The 14237-nt window shown below is 45.8% G+C and overlaps 1 protein-coding gene across 1 annotated transcript; it reads right to left on the reverse strand.

Annotated features, from left to right (window-relative positions):
* Positions 1-286: 286 nt before the first annotated feature.
* On the reverse strand, positions 287-9554 carry LOC134046889 (cytochrome P450 2J2-like). The gene is made up of 9 exons (XM_062497713.1): positions 9348-9554; positions 7711-7873; positions 6929-7069; positions 4828-4988; positions 3864-4040; positions 3195-3336; positions 2453-2640; positions 1121-1259; positions 287-465 (listed from the first exon to the last, which is right to left on the reverse strand). The coding sequence occupies exons 1-9, from the start codon at positions 9552-9554 to the stop codon at positions 287-289; spliced, it is 1497 nt and encodes a 498-aa protein (XP_062353697.1).
* Positions 9555-14237: the final 4683 nt, after the last annotated feature.

The following is a 14237-nucleotide window of genomic DNA, read 5'->3' on the forward strand; positions in this document are numbered from 1 at the left end:
AATTGCTTACAGTGGAAATTGGGCAATAAGGCTTTTAAATCCATGCATTTTGTCAGACTGGTAGCGGGGAGCAGGAATGAGGTGAAGGAAGAGCCACAAGGATTGTGTTTGTTGCAGGATGTGGCCCTTGTGCCCTTCCCAGGCCACCCAGACACGGGGTGGGGGGGGGGGGGGTGCTGGACCTCCAGGGCCCTCATTTCAGCCCAAAACCTCGGGTGCGGTCAGGAGAAGGGGATGTCCCGGTTCGTGAGGCCGCAGAGGCCCCAGCCCCGGGCCCGGGCCCGGCTCAGCCGCGGGGCACAGCGCGCAGCCGGAAGGGTTTGGGGCAGCGCGTCAGGCTCAGCGTGAAGGCGAAGGACAGCGCGGCCGCCGCCGGGGCATGGAAGGTGAACTTCTGCAGCAGGGCTACGAAGAAAATGAAGAGCTCGGTCCTGGCGAGCTGCTCCCCGGGACAAGCCCTCTTGCCTGGAAAAGGAGCACAAATAACCCGAAGGAGTCCCGAGCGAGCTCCAGGCACCTCCGAGGCTCCTGCGGCCCGCGCCGCCGTGCACAGGCTGCGGCAGCTTTTCTTCCTGGAAAGGTTAGGTGGCAATGTTCACCCACACAATCTGCTCAAACCTTCCCCACAAGTTTACTGCCGAGCAAACTGCGCCTGTTCCGAGAGGCGACAGCGGAAACAGTCTGAGCAACCCAGTTAAGCAACTTGTGCAAGAAGAAAGCGGTTTTGGTTTTGGTTTTTTGTTTGTTTGTTTGGTTGGTTGGTTTTTTTGTTTGTTTGTGGTTTCTTTCTTTCTTTCTTTTTTTTTGGGGGGGGGTAGGGTTGTATTTTTCCTTTTTTATTTATTTTTCTTTCTTTCTTTTTCTTTGGGGGGGGGAGGGTTGTATTTTTCCTTTTTTTTTCCTTTTTCTTTCTTTCTTTTTTTTTTTTTTTTAATCCTGCAGTAACAAATTGATTTCCTTCCCGCTTCGAGCAGCCTCTATTAACTGTGACTGGGATTTTCACTGCGGGGATGCGCTGCAAGCTGGACAGCAGCGGTACCCCCTACTCTATAAGCAGTGTTTTGGGGAAGAAATAAAAGCTTCGCTAAAAGAAAAGCCACCTCCCCATCCATCATCCTACCTGCAGAGAAGGGCAGAAAAGCCTCCCGCTTCCTGTACTGGCCGTTTTCCAGGAAGTGTTCGGGATTAAAGGTGTCTGGAGTCTCCCACACGTTTTTGTCGAACATTATTGAGGTCAGGCTGGTCATGAGGGTGGTGCCCTGCGAGAGGTGGAGAAAAGGGGCGAGTACGCGGCGTGTTGCCAGACTGGGTTATTGTCAGCTCTCTGAACTGCGCTGTTTTAAGGGCAAAACGGGTTTTTTCCCCTTTAAGCTCCGTAATTAAATGAGGGTGAAAGCCTGCGGGATTGTTCACTTGTTCCTTTACGTATCACCGAGTGTTGCTCTGCTCCCTAAGTTGCAGTAGCAGGTGATGTTAATGCAAACTAACTTTAAATTGGTTGCACTGCATTCCCATAGGAACTTGAAGCAATTTAATCAAGTAATTTTCAATCGATTTGTTTAGATGTTCTTTTTTAGAAAATAATAAAACTGATCTGGTTTATCGCCACGTTCTCCATCAGCAAGAAAAATACTCTAATCAATGAGGAGGAAAATGCCTGGATTTTTAAAATTTGCCTCATTGTCATATAGAGGGAAGAGACCAGTTATATATAAATCCCTTATTTGCTTTTGTAATTGCAGAACAGTGTCTGTGAGACAATACTCATTACCTGCCTTTCATCAAGTGTTACTTTTAATAGATTATTATTAATATTGTGTAGAATAAACAAACCCAAATTGTTTGCTTTCTTAGCCCTCTATTCCTGTAATGGATTGAGGGTTTTCTTTTACAAAATTTGAGGCATAAACCTTTTAAAATTGGAATAAAGATCTCACAATCCTCCTATGTAAGGAGGAGAACACAGCCCCACAGAATCCATCAAGAGGGCTTGTATTTTCTATATAGTTATGATATTTCTATAAGATCCTGCTGGTTGGCTCCCCTCCAGGTGAGATTCGGGGCTTGGGCCATGAAAACTCTGCTCTGGTGGGATGAAGGCTGGTGGGATGAAGGGTGTGGGATGAAGGCTGGTGGGATGAAGGCTGGTGGGATGAAGGCTGGTAGGATGAAGGGTGTGGGATGAAGGGTGTGGGATGAAGGCTGGTGGGATGAAGGGTGTGGGATGAAGGATGGTGGGATGAAGGATGATGGGATGAAGGGTGTAGGATGAAGGCTGGTGGGATGAAGGGTGTGGGATGAAGGATGGTGGGATGAAGGATGATGGGATGAAGGGTGTGGGATGAAGGGTGTGGGATGAAGGGTGTGGGATGAAGGATGGTGGGATGAAGGGTGTGGGATGAAGGCTGGTGGGATGAAGGGTGTGGGATGAAGGCCGGTGGTCCCCACACACTTTGGGCAGGTGGAAGCCAGCCAGGGTGGTGTTGCTGGTGGCCATGCGGGGCACCCCCAGGGGCACCACGTTGGCCATGCGCAGGACCTCGCTCAGCACGGCGCTGGTGTACGGCATCTTCTCCTTGTCAGCCAGCGAGGGCTGCCGGCACTGCCCAACCACGGCGTCGATCTCCTGCTGCACTTTCTCTGCAGGGAGCAAAACTAAATTCAAACTATCCCTCTTCGCAGAATTTTTAGGGTTGGAGAAGCCCTTTAAATTGATCGAGTCCAACCAGTAAACCAGCACCACCACGCCACCACCAAACCATGTCCCCAAGTGCTACATCCACATTCCTTTTGAACACTTCCAGGGTGATTGCACGACTCCCCTGGGCAGCCTGCTTCAGGGCTGGACAACCTTTTTAGTGAAGAAATTTTTCCTAATATCCAACCTAAACCTCTTCTGACACACCTGAGGCCATTTCCCCTTGTCCTATCACTTGTTCTTTGGGAGAAGGATGGATCCCCACCTGGTTGCACCCTCAGGGAGTTGTAGAGCACGCGAAAGTCCCTCCCAAGCCTTCTTTTGTCTGGGCTAAACACTCCCCTCAACAGCTTCTCATAAGACTTGTCCTCTAAAGGCTCCCAAGAGGATACTTGGGGCACAGGCGTATCCAAGGTGTGGCAGAGCTGGGATAACTGTTCCCTGAGTTGCCCTTACCTAATTTTGGGCTAAGCAAAGGACCCTTCAGTGGCCCTACCCTGAACGTGGGGGTATGCAGCCATGTAGAGCAGAGCCCAGCGGATGGCGGTCGCTGTTGTCTCAGTCCCAGTTAAGAACAAGTCCAAGGTGGAGCACAGCAGGTTTTCCTCATGGAAGTAGGAGCTGGGATCACCCTTAAACTTGGAGGGAAAACATGGCAATGAAAACTTTTAAAACCCAATCCAAAATCACCTGTGTGTAACTGAAGTACTGCTGCTCCTTTATTATCTACCCCTGGACTTGGAAATTTCCAGCCATTACTTTCACTAGATTTCAAGTCCTATGGTCTGTTTTGAAAGACACCCTGGTTGCTGTAGAGTGTCTCTTGAAAGCAGGTAGTATTTTTAAATGTCAAGTTTCACAATAGCAAACACAGGCCTGCGAGTGCTCATAGAAACATGAACATGTTCCCTGTGAGTCCTCCTACGCCGTGTGACAGAACGAAAAAGGGGAGAAGACAAAGTGTAAATCCTTTCAAATGGGAAAAAAAAAAATCTGTGTGTTTTCAAAGTGATCAGCCTGCTCCTGCTGCTAAAGTTCGATGTGGTAGAGGTAGGGAGGGGAAGGCAACATGTGAGACAAGAGCTCCCCTGACAAAACAGCCCTGAATCATCTCTGCTAATTCTATGGGTTAATCTTTAGGTGGTTTTAGTTATTTCCCTCCTACCTTTTCTATTTCCTTCAGGTAACAGTCAATATAATCTCCTGCCTCAGACTGGTCCAAATCCTCCTTGTGCTTTGCAATCACACCTTTCACAAAATATTGAAGTTTCTCCCAGTGCTTGAAGATTTTCCTGAAGGGTCCTGGCAACCATCTCATGATCAAAGGAAAAGCATTGTAAAGCTGGTAAGAAATCAAACAGAGCAAAGAGCATTTCTTGAGTTAGAAGAGAGTAGGTATCTTAGTTGAGAGGTTGGGACTCTCAGTTAATTGATTAACTCTGCTTGCTACCATGAAAAAAAATCATCCTTGCTACAACAGTCCAGTCTGTACAAATTTACTTACACAGGTGTAAACAAGTGCAAACAAGGTAAGAACTGGACAGGTATTTTCTGCTGATAAAGTTCTCAAATACTGAGTGGCCAAAGCTGCCCCCTAATGTGAGATGGCCACTGGTGATGTGGATGCAGATGTGTGTGTCCCCATGGAGGGGACAGAGATCAGACCATGGTGTGTGGACGCACAGAAGATACATCACCAAATCCATCTATTTTGTTTTTAAACATGGAATCTCAATTCTTTTCCTAAATAGAAGATATTTAAGAAACTGGTTGGGATATGGGTGTGGGAAAAGATAGGAATTTTCAGTGTTATTAATTCTTCTTTTTGTAGAAAGAGATTATTTTAAGATTTTTCCGTTGTTCTTTGTTATGTCAGGCATAAGATTGGTTTCACAATCCTCTAGTGGTTTTTTTATCCATGTGTCCCAATAATTTTAACTTATTTCCTTGTTTTCCTGATAGGCTTTGCGTATAAATCCAATCTAATGTAAAACAGTTCTCATGGTCATTTTCCTTTAAACATGGCTCTTTTTCTACAGGAAAGCGCAGATTATATCAGTGCCTTAGAAACTCCAGTTTCTGACCTCTTACATGCAGCTGAAGCTGGAAAAACATCCAAGTGGCTTTACCTGGCCCCAGAAACTTCCGATGAGCAGCAGCGTTTCAGCCAGGGAGTGCAGCAGTTCCTGGAAACAGTTGTCGTGGTAGTCAAAGCGGTTCCCAAAAGTTATGGAACAGATGATGTTTGAAACAGCACTGTTAATTTTGTAATGGGGGTCAAAGGGTTGTCCTGGAGGAGAGAAAAGGAAAGGAAACTATCTGAAGGGAGGTTGTGGCCAGGTGGGGGTTGGTCTTTTCTTCCAAGGAACAAGGGACAGGACAAGAGGAAACAGCCACAAGTTGTGCCAGAGGAGATTTTGATTGGAAATGGGAAAATATCTTCATTTGAAAGGATGGCAGGCTTTGGAAGGGGCTGTCCAGGGCAGTGGTGGAGTCACCATTCCTGGAAATGTTTGAAAGGCATGGATGTGGCACTTGGGGCCATGGTTTAGGGGTGATGCATGGCAATGTTGGGTTAATGTTTGGACTCAATGAACTTAAGGATCTTTTTCAAAATAAATCTCTCCATGATTCTAAAGACAGATTTCATTCTTTTTTTCCTGTTCAGTCTCAGTCAAAAACTTGTTCTCTACCAGATCCACAGCTGTGAATCAAGGGGAGACCTCACCTGCTTCTCACCCATGGTGGTGCTCAGGTTTCACCCCATGTCTTGGCGTACCCACCATCCCCATCACCTCCAGAATCCTGCTGGAGCCTGGGCACTACAGGCCAGGACATCCCATCCTGTGTCCAGCCCTGGCTGCTGACAGACATTAACACACATTGAGCTGCCCAAGCAGGGTCTGAAGCATTTTCCAGGGAAACAACCAGCAGCATGCCATGCTATGGCTGTCAACTTTTCCTGCCCCAGTGTGTGTTTAGTGCCAATTTTATATGCCAGGAGAGGGTCCCTCAAAGCTTTGCCCAGGGCAGGGAGCCCAAGACAACCACACTGCAAAATACCATTGCCCTGGGCTTTAGTTGTCCACCATGAAGAAATCGAGGGAACTGGAGGACAGAGGAGAGAGGGTTGCAGATCTCTGTAAACCTCTCTGTTCACCTGTAAACTTCAGCAATAGCTCCTGTGGCCCATAGAGCACATTTATAAAGAGTAATGTGATATGAGGCTTATCACATCTGTGTTCCCTGAGAGAGCTACTGAGCAGAGACCTTCATCTCCTCAGGCACATTTCAGCAGCCTGGAGAGGCACTTGCTGTGACAAGAGACTGATCTCAGTGACAAGCCCAGTCCAGCCCTGAGCTGCTGTTGAGCATCACTTTGAAATGCAAGGCATTCCTCGCAGCACTGCTGATCTCCCCACTCTTCAAGAAAGTAATTAAACCAGGCTGGTGCTCAGATATTAGAGTGATGGACATGATCACTATTTGTCATTACTAATGGGAAGAAAGGCCCAAACCAGCAGCTTAATTGGTTTATTGATTAGGACTATAGAAGACTATAATCAATTGGCAGCATGGAGTATTTGGCCTGTTCAGTGCAACAGCAATTAAAATGGAGCAAGTTTAGTATATAATTTCACAATTCCTTTTTAGATCTTTCTTGTTTACTATATATAGCTCCCTAGAATTAGCTCAACCCCATCTGCTTCTATTTAAAGCTGAAGTGCAACATCACCCATGTACCAACATACAAATTATTCTTACTAATATCCCTCTGGCAGTTTTTAAAAGCTGGACTATAAAAGAGCAAGGCACACACTTCATCTGTGTGTGATACAAAAGGAAAGCCTGACTAAACAAGTTTTAAAATACTTTGCAAAACCAAGGACAAGCAGAGGTTAACAAAGCCTCTGAGTGGAAGTGCCTGATAGCAGGAGAGCTGTGTTTATTCCTCCACAGAATGCACGAGACACTTCCTTAGCCACATAAACACTCACATTTTAATAACCACCTAGTACATATTTGCTTAATATGAATAAGGAACAACTAAAATAGGAGGCCTGAGGTCTAAAATAAGTGCTAAAAGGCACAGTCTGGAAGTATAAGATAGAGATTTGAGCTATTGAAGAAATGTTTTGCACGTTTGGAGCTGTGCTGGGATAAGAGTTTTACTTCTCATCATTCATTTGGCTGGAAGCTCTGAGCATAGTGCTGTGCATTAACCCCCACCTTTCTCCTCCTCAATCGTCTCCACGAGGTATCGACTCTCCTCTTGCACTTTTTCCTCAAAATTTACAGCAAGGCTTTTCAGTGTTGCTAAAGCAAACTTTCTTTGCTGCCTCCATATGTGCCCATTGGATGATATGAGCCCTGTAGGTGGAAAAAACAGGTGAGCAATCCTCTCTCTGGGGCATATGTGAGTGTTAGGATTCCAAAACAGCCATTCATCATGAACAGAAACCCCAAACCAAGGCAAACAGAGCTCGTGGATATGGAAAAGGCTATGGCTTAGCTTGGGAATTAAAATTCAAGAGTAATTGGCTTATGCTAAAGATCTAGCTTTATGGATTTGCTTTAATCTGCTACTTTGTCACTTTGCGTGGGAAAAAAAGGTGTAAGCCAAAATACTCTGAGTACTATCATGCTGTTGGCAGAGCTGCAGGCAGGAGCACCCCGTCTCTGGAGCTGTGTGCAACCCAGGCAGGAAAAGTAAAGGAGAAATGAAAACCAAGGGGAAAGGTGCAAGTGTATTGATCTCCAGGCAGCTTGCATTTATTTCTCCCCTTTCATTAAAATCTGGTTTTGAGCCCATCCTCATCCCTGTCTCACAGAGATTAAAACATACCCCTGTGAGATTATTAGTCTGAACTCAGTTCCTGCCTTCCTTCCCTGTACAAGCTTTTACAGGTGCAGTTCACAAGGGTTGAATTCAACCTCTTTCTTTCCCTCTAACAGTTATAATTCCAAAGAGATGAAAGCTCTGTCCCAAAATCCTTGTAAGCTGTGCTTACCAAAGCCTCTAAATATTTCTTGGAGGAGTGGAATATTTGGCCGATCAGCAAATATTTCAGCCTGGTGAACAAGAGCTTCTCTCACCATCTGGTACCCGTTGACCACCACAAATGTCAGACTTCCAAACTGCACGCTGAAGATGTTCCCGTACCGACCTGTGAGCTGAAAGAGAGTCCATTGTCCTCTGAGAACAAGAAGATGGGGATTTTCAAAACTCATCAGGCTAAGACCTTGAACAGGGAAATCTGACTTTGAATTTAACTCTGCTTGAAGCAAAGGGACTTTAGAGAAATCCAAACCCAAGCGTGCAGCTCCCATCCAGTCTAAGCTACTCTGTGAAGGCTGGAGAAGGCATAAAAAGGGCTGGAGAGCTGCAGTGTGGGAGAGATGGTGTGCTTAGATTTGTTACCTGGAGTGATAACAAATCTGGGCTTTACCAGGTGTTTACATGAGTTTGGCTTGTAGCAAGAATGTAACTTGCTTTGTAACTGATGGGCATCTGCTCTGTCCCTTTCTGTCCCACCACCTGGATCACCACACTCAGGCTCTTCCTGCTGAGGGCAAACCATGACAAATTATCCCCTTCATCAGCTTTGTGTCTAGAGTAGTGTGGTTTCTTCTCCAGCTCTCCCATTTAGACAGGAGCTCTAATTGCTTATTGCTAGAAACATCCTTCTAATTTTAAGCCTGACTGCATTTATGGCCAAATTGCAGCTATTTTCCTTGCATGGACTTTGCTGGCATTAGTGTCTCCTCTGAGATGTGTAAGAGTAAAGGGGGAATCATATCTTCTCTCTGTCAAAGAGCTCATCCTCTTCTTAGAATGAATCTACATGAAAGGACACAAAGAGTCACCCAAAACTGCCTGGGACCAAATGGGTGTCTCAGTCATTGTGTGCTTGTAAATAAACAGGATTAATTTTCTTAATAACTGTGTGTATTGACAGAATATCCTGAACTCGCTGCCTCAGCCTTCCTCAAGGATTCCCTTGGGGACTACACATGCTGCTGGCCTGAGAACACCCAGGGTAGACAGGCTGGTGTCAGCCTGCTAAGCAAAAGGAAGAGACAATTAATCACCAGAAAGGATTTTTGCAGCCAGCCTGTCAGAACTTCTTCCACCTTTTCAGAGAGGAATACTCAGCATTTTTAAAATCTCTCTCTTTTTGTCTCTGGTGGGAGCCAAAGCTGTGGAAACCTTTCCAGAGAGATCACTGCTTCTTTCTGCAACACAGAAGAAGCCAGAGGACATAACTCAGGATTTAAATTTTTTCTTTCAGATGTGATAGGGTGAATTGTTGGCCTCTGAGCAAAGACAATGACAGGACAATTTCCAGAGGTGATCTCCAAACAGTTCAGCTGTCACACAGCACTTTTCACGTGTCCCCCAGCCTGGCCCAGCCCTTCCAAACCCTTTCTTCCTCCATTATGGATTTCTTTCCCATTGGACCATCCTACTCCCCTGGAAGAGGAGGTGATAGTGAGCGATAAAACCAAGAAGGGTCATCTATCTCACGGGGTTATTATATACCCAGTTCTGCAGAGGCTGTCCTTGCTGCTTCACTGTGTGGTGATTAGAGTCATGGAAAGGTAAGATATTGTTAGTAGGGAAAATGTCCATGGAGGGAGCTCTTACCTTCTGCAGTGCAAGATGGAGGGGCTGCTTAAAGTCCACAAAGGTTCCCACGAGAGGAAAGAGCTGTGGCCCTGGAGGGAAATTCCTGGGTCGTCTCTTTTTCACAAGGTCAATAATCAAAAGAGACATGACCAGAACCACCAAGAGCATCCAACCATTCAGCTTTTCCAAGAGAGACACCAAATCAGGCCAAAACTGAAGCTCCATCTTGGCTGATGAACTCACAGGTTTTCATCCCAGGAAGTAACTTGATTCTCGTGTTACATTTGCTAAAAGAGGAGTAAGCAAGGACTGAAGAAGAAACAAAAAAGCAAAAATGCTGATAGCTGACTGGGTACAGAAGCTGTCTTTTAATATACAGCTGCACTTGCTGAATAACTAACTTTAAACACCAAGATCTCCAAAAACAGCCACAAAGCCTCACATTTGGCCAAACAAAAGCAATCTTGCAAACCTTGAGCTTTACATCTCTGTCAACTCCCTGATTTTCTTATGGCAGAGCATTCTTCCCTTTTGCCCTGAACAAGGGGCTCCTTTATAGAGACACCCCGCTGGGATTATCTGCATGGAGAACATTCGAGGTGAGGTGAAAGCAGCTTATGGGGCTGATCACATGTGGTGGGCACCACATCTTCAGGGATGGTGAGGCATCTGAGGTGATGGATACCACACAAGTGGCTGAGGGGCTGATCCTGTTAAGTGCTAAGCACCATCTGCAAAGGGCTGGATGCCTTCAACACCAACCAAAGCCTTCCTGGCTTTGCTGGAGCCGTCACAGGAGGTTCAGACAAGGGAAGAGCTGCAGGGGCCCAGGGCTCTCCAGCCACACAAATGAGAGTCAAAGGAGCTTAATTTTGAGAGTGAGAACATAGGCTCATGTGCTTGCCATGGGATTAGAACTTATGCATTTAAATCTCTTGGGTTTTCTGAAAATCTCCTTTGAATAAAGCTTCATGCTGTCCTGGGAGAAGGCTGCAGTAGACTAACATTGACCTCTATGACTTGGAATAAATCTTGTGTCACCTGCTGATATTTAGCTACAACTTGGTTGCAGCTCTCTCTCTCTTTTTTTTCCCCCTTTTATGAAATTTACAAATAATCTAAATTTATACTAAAGCAAAACTATAAATAGTGAGTTTTCAAATTATTTGCCTAGAACTTAATGTGAGAAATTCTGAAGGATGGTCAATTTTTACTGCCATAGAATCCTATGATGGTTTGGGTTGAACGGGAACTTAAAGATCCTCTAGTTCCAACCTCCTGCCATGGACAGGGATCCTGTGTCTTCAGCTTTAAGGAAAGCTTTAATTTTTAAGGAAAAAAAGTGCAGCTTTTTATAGGAAATAATAATTGGGAAAAAAAACGCCCTGGTATTCTGTAGTCTTTTACCATTTTAAAAAGCTTTTCTGTCCGTGTCTTTCATTATTTTAGAAGTACACACAGGCTGACAGATCTGCACCTTGTCTATGGCCGGAGTCATTTTAGGGGCAATAGTTATCTGCAACCCAACCCTTCTTGCTTTGAAATACTTTGAAGTATTTACAGGTTCCTAGATGGGATTAGGCAGCAAACAGGGAACAGCAGTGGGAGGAACATCTCCCATGCCTTGTGTACAAAGCACATTTTACATGTCCCCATAGCACAGCTGTGAGCAGCAGTGGTTGGATGTGCTTTGCTTCTCCTCATGCCGGCGCACCCACGGTGCTCCTGCACCATTTGCATCCACGCACCTCTTCCAGCCTTCCTGGTGTGGCAAGCCAAGCCTGGCTTACCAGAGGCTAAATCAGGATAGCAGGCTCGTGCTCCTCATCCTGGCACTGGGGAGATGACTCGGTTGGTGGAGGTGTCAGCCTACAGCATGCTCAGAGGGACTGTGATGATAAGGCGTCAACTTCTGCTAGCCCAGTTTCACTCCTCTGTTCCTCGCTGTGCCATATGATTTGTCAGCATGCACAGAGTGCAGATCCCTCTACCACTTGTGGCTGCTGTGAATCGGGCTACGTGCAAAGCCAAGGTGTTAATGTGTTCTTCTGGGTGGTGTTGTGGGGGTGGGTGCATCGTGCTTGACAGGAGAAATGTTATTTTTAGCAGGAGGAGCACATTTTGCATGTATTCACATGTGTCTTGTCAGTCAGAAACCTCAAGTCTATTCCTTTGCCTTGAAGCTTCACATGTCCAAATGCATTCCCTTGCAAAGTTCTTAACACGCCAAATTTACAAAGAATTTCCAGTATACTTCCAGTATTACCAGAGCTCTCCTAACTTCAGCAGACAATAACACCAGCATGTTACCAAACTGTGGCGATGCTATTTTGGGTCCCAGGCTTTAATCAACCCAGTTCTCAGCATGTGGTGATGTGCAAATCCCCAAACCACTGAGGAAGTCATGTTGCTGTGCCATGTGGGTGCTACAAAGGTTGTTGGACAGCTCCTTTTGTCCAGTGATGTCAACACGACATCTCTGCAGTGTTGACAAGATCCTTATGTGTAAGATCCTGATCACCTGCAGGATGAACCTGTTCCTCTGAATGCTGAAGCATTGGTCTTCTGCAGATCAAATTACATTAATTTGAATCCATAAGAAGATGTGCAACCACAACTAGTAGGGAACAGGATATAAACTCCCCTGAGCCCAGTACACAGCTCCTGACCACCTCACCTGAGCTCGAGGATACCACATAGATGAATTGTGCCATATTTCATGGACACACACACACACATCACTGCCTGAATATTAAGGCATCTTGAACAGCCAAGAGACAGAAATTGGCCCATATGCTTTGTACCTTCTTCCCTGGCTAGATGTCTAACTGTGTGCAGAAGGTTTTGAAACACAAAGAGAAACATTCTGTTAAAAATGCAATTACCATTTGTTTTTCAAGATATAGTATCCCATTATTTTTTCCAGAGAAGTGAAATTCAATAAGGTTACAACAGAATGTAGTCCAACAGTTACCGTACTTTCAGAGTATTATTTAAGCTACAGAATTTCTTAATGATTAGAAACATATGTAGGAAAAATCACATGCAAAATGAGAATGACTGGAGATAATTTTCCCCCAAAACACTTTTTTCATGCAAGTAACAGCTCATCCACCACTGTTGTTCCATCCATCACATTGGAGGTGTGAGACTCCCACCCACCCGGGGAGCCATGTGCTCAGGTCACATCAACAGGCTCCAGCAAAGTCCAAGGACCCATCCTGATTTCCAGCAAGGAATATTTTGCTGTTTCTCTCCTCTTTATGTCAGACCCAAGGAAGTGAGGCCATTTTCACCTCTTGAACAGCAGCCACCACCCTAATATGGGTCTTAATGCCACATCCCAGAAGGTTTTCACACAGGTGCAGCTGCTGTTTCATGGTCCAGCTCAGGTGAGTCTTCATGAACCTGGAGCCAATGACTGATTAGGACACTCATTTCCTTTTTAGGATTTACTTTACTGGATCAAATGAAATCTACAGGGGATTTTTAATTTCAGGAAGCCAGGAATGGACATGCTGAGGCACCCAAACCTCCTGGAGTAAACTCAGGAAAGACATGGTTGAACTCAGTTCTTAGGCTGAGGTTCCCCACTTGGGTTGATCTCACTGGGACATTAGGGCTTTCATATATCCCAGACTATGGCTTCAGTTCCCAGAATCAGGAAGCAAAGTCCATATTTACTACTCTGTGTGTTTGGTGAATACTAAAGTGCCACCAATTTTGCGTCTTCTCTCTCTCTTCCCTTACCCAGACTGGGTGCAAATAATCTCTAGGTTTTCCTGGGACCCTAGATCTGTAACCTCCTGGCCTCAACATTTCCTGAGCTCATTAGAACTCTAAATCAGGGAGCTGCCACCAGGAATGGACAAACTGAGGCATTACGAGCCTAAACCAAGTGATGTCAGCAGACCTACAGTGTCTGGCTGTGCCATCTGGGAAGAATCCCAGAAGATGGGATGCTCAGTCCCCTTCTGTAACAGTCCAAAATGTCCCTTTTCTGCTGCAGAAGCCAGTTGTGAAGGGATTACACTCAGGCTTCAGCCAGATAATTAAATGCAGGTAGCAGAAAATGCTGCAGGGAGCCCTCCCCATGCCCCCCGACCCTGGATCACCCCTGGCTTCTTGGTCCAAGATTTTATTCCCTTCGCACCCATGAGCTGCGGCGCCGTTGCCAGCTCTGCCCCGCAGGCACATCCCGTCCGGATGCACCGAGTCAGATCTGGGGGTGCCGGGTGCTTCCCCCCGGGGGCAGCGCCCACCCTCCCCTGGCACGGCTCTCCCACCGTCTGCCGCAGCCTGGCAGCGCCGGGGCTGCAATCCCGGCTGTTCCGCATCCTCCCGTAAACCTCCGGAAAACTCTCCCGTCTAAGGCGCACCTTTTCAGTATTCACAGAGAAGAGTACAGTCACATATTCCTCTCAAAGCCACAAGGACTTGACTAGAGCTAAAATGTCATTTATGTACATATCACAAGCGTTTTTCTAGGCACAGATGTCTTTCTGGTGCCAATATGCTGTTTATGTACTTATCTGTCACAAGCACATGTCTACATACATATGCCCTGCTGGCAGAGGCACAGAGCATTTTGAAACTCTTATTAGACTGCTAATGAATAATACGCATACAAAGGAGAAAACAGAAGGTGGGTCTATCAGGAACAGCCTCTTTCTTAACTACCTTTTAATTGTAGGAGAGGAAGAAAAGAGATGAATTTTGATATGCTGGCATCTGTGAAGGCCTGCTTAGCAGCATCCAACGCCATCATTTTAGAAGTGGCTTTTTCACAGGTTTGGGTATTTTGGGGGGAGGGGAGGATTTTTTTTTTCAGGAAAAAAAACCCCACAAAATTTTGACACTGAGAGTATTGCAAATCCTGGTGCCAATGATGTATGATAGTGTGATTGT

This window comes from Cinclus cinclus, chromosome 8 (assembly GCF_963662255.1).
Source record: "Cinclus cinclus chromosome 8, bCinCin1.1, whole genome shotgun sequence".
NCBI lineage: Eukaryota > Metazoa > Chordata > Aves > Passeriformes > Cinclidae > Cinclus > Cinclus cinclus.

Excerpts from the sequence above, each read along its gene's own strand:
- LOC134046889 (XM_062497713.1), bottom strand. The coding sequence starts at position 9,554 with ATGGAGCTTCAGTTTTGGCCTGATTTGGTGTCTCTCTTGGAAAAGCTG. Across the intron at positions 7,070-7,710 it reads AGAAATATTTAGAGGCTTTG|GGCTCATATCATCCAATGGG; the intron begins GTAAGCACAGCT and ends TTCCACCTACAG. Across the intron at positions 1,260-2,452 it reads CTGGCTTCCACCTGCCCAAA|GGCACCACCCTCATGACCAG; the intron begins GTGTGTGGGGAC and ends CACCTCTCGCAG.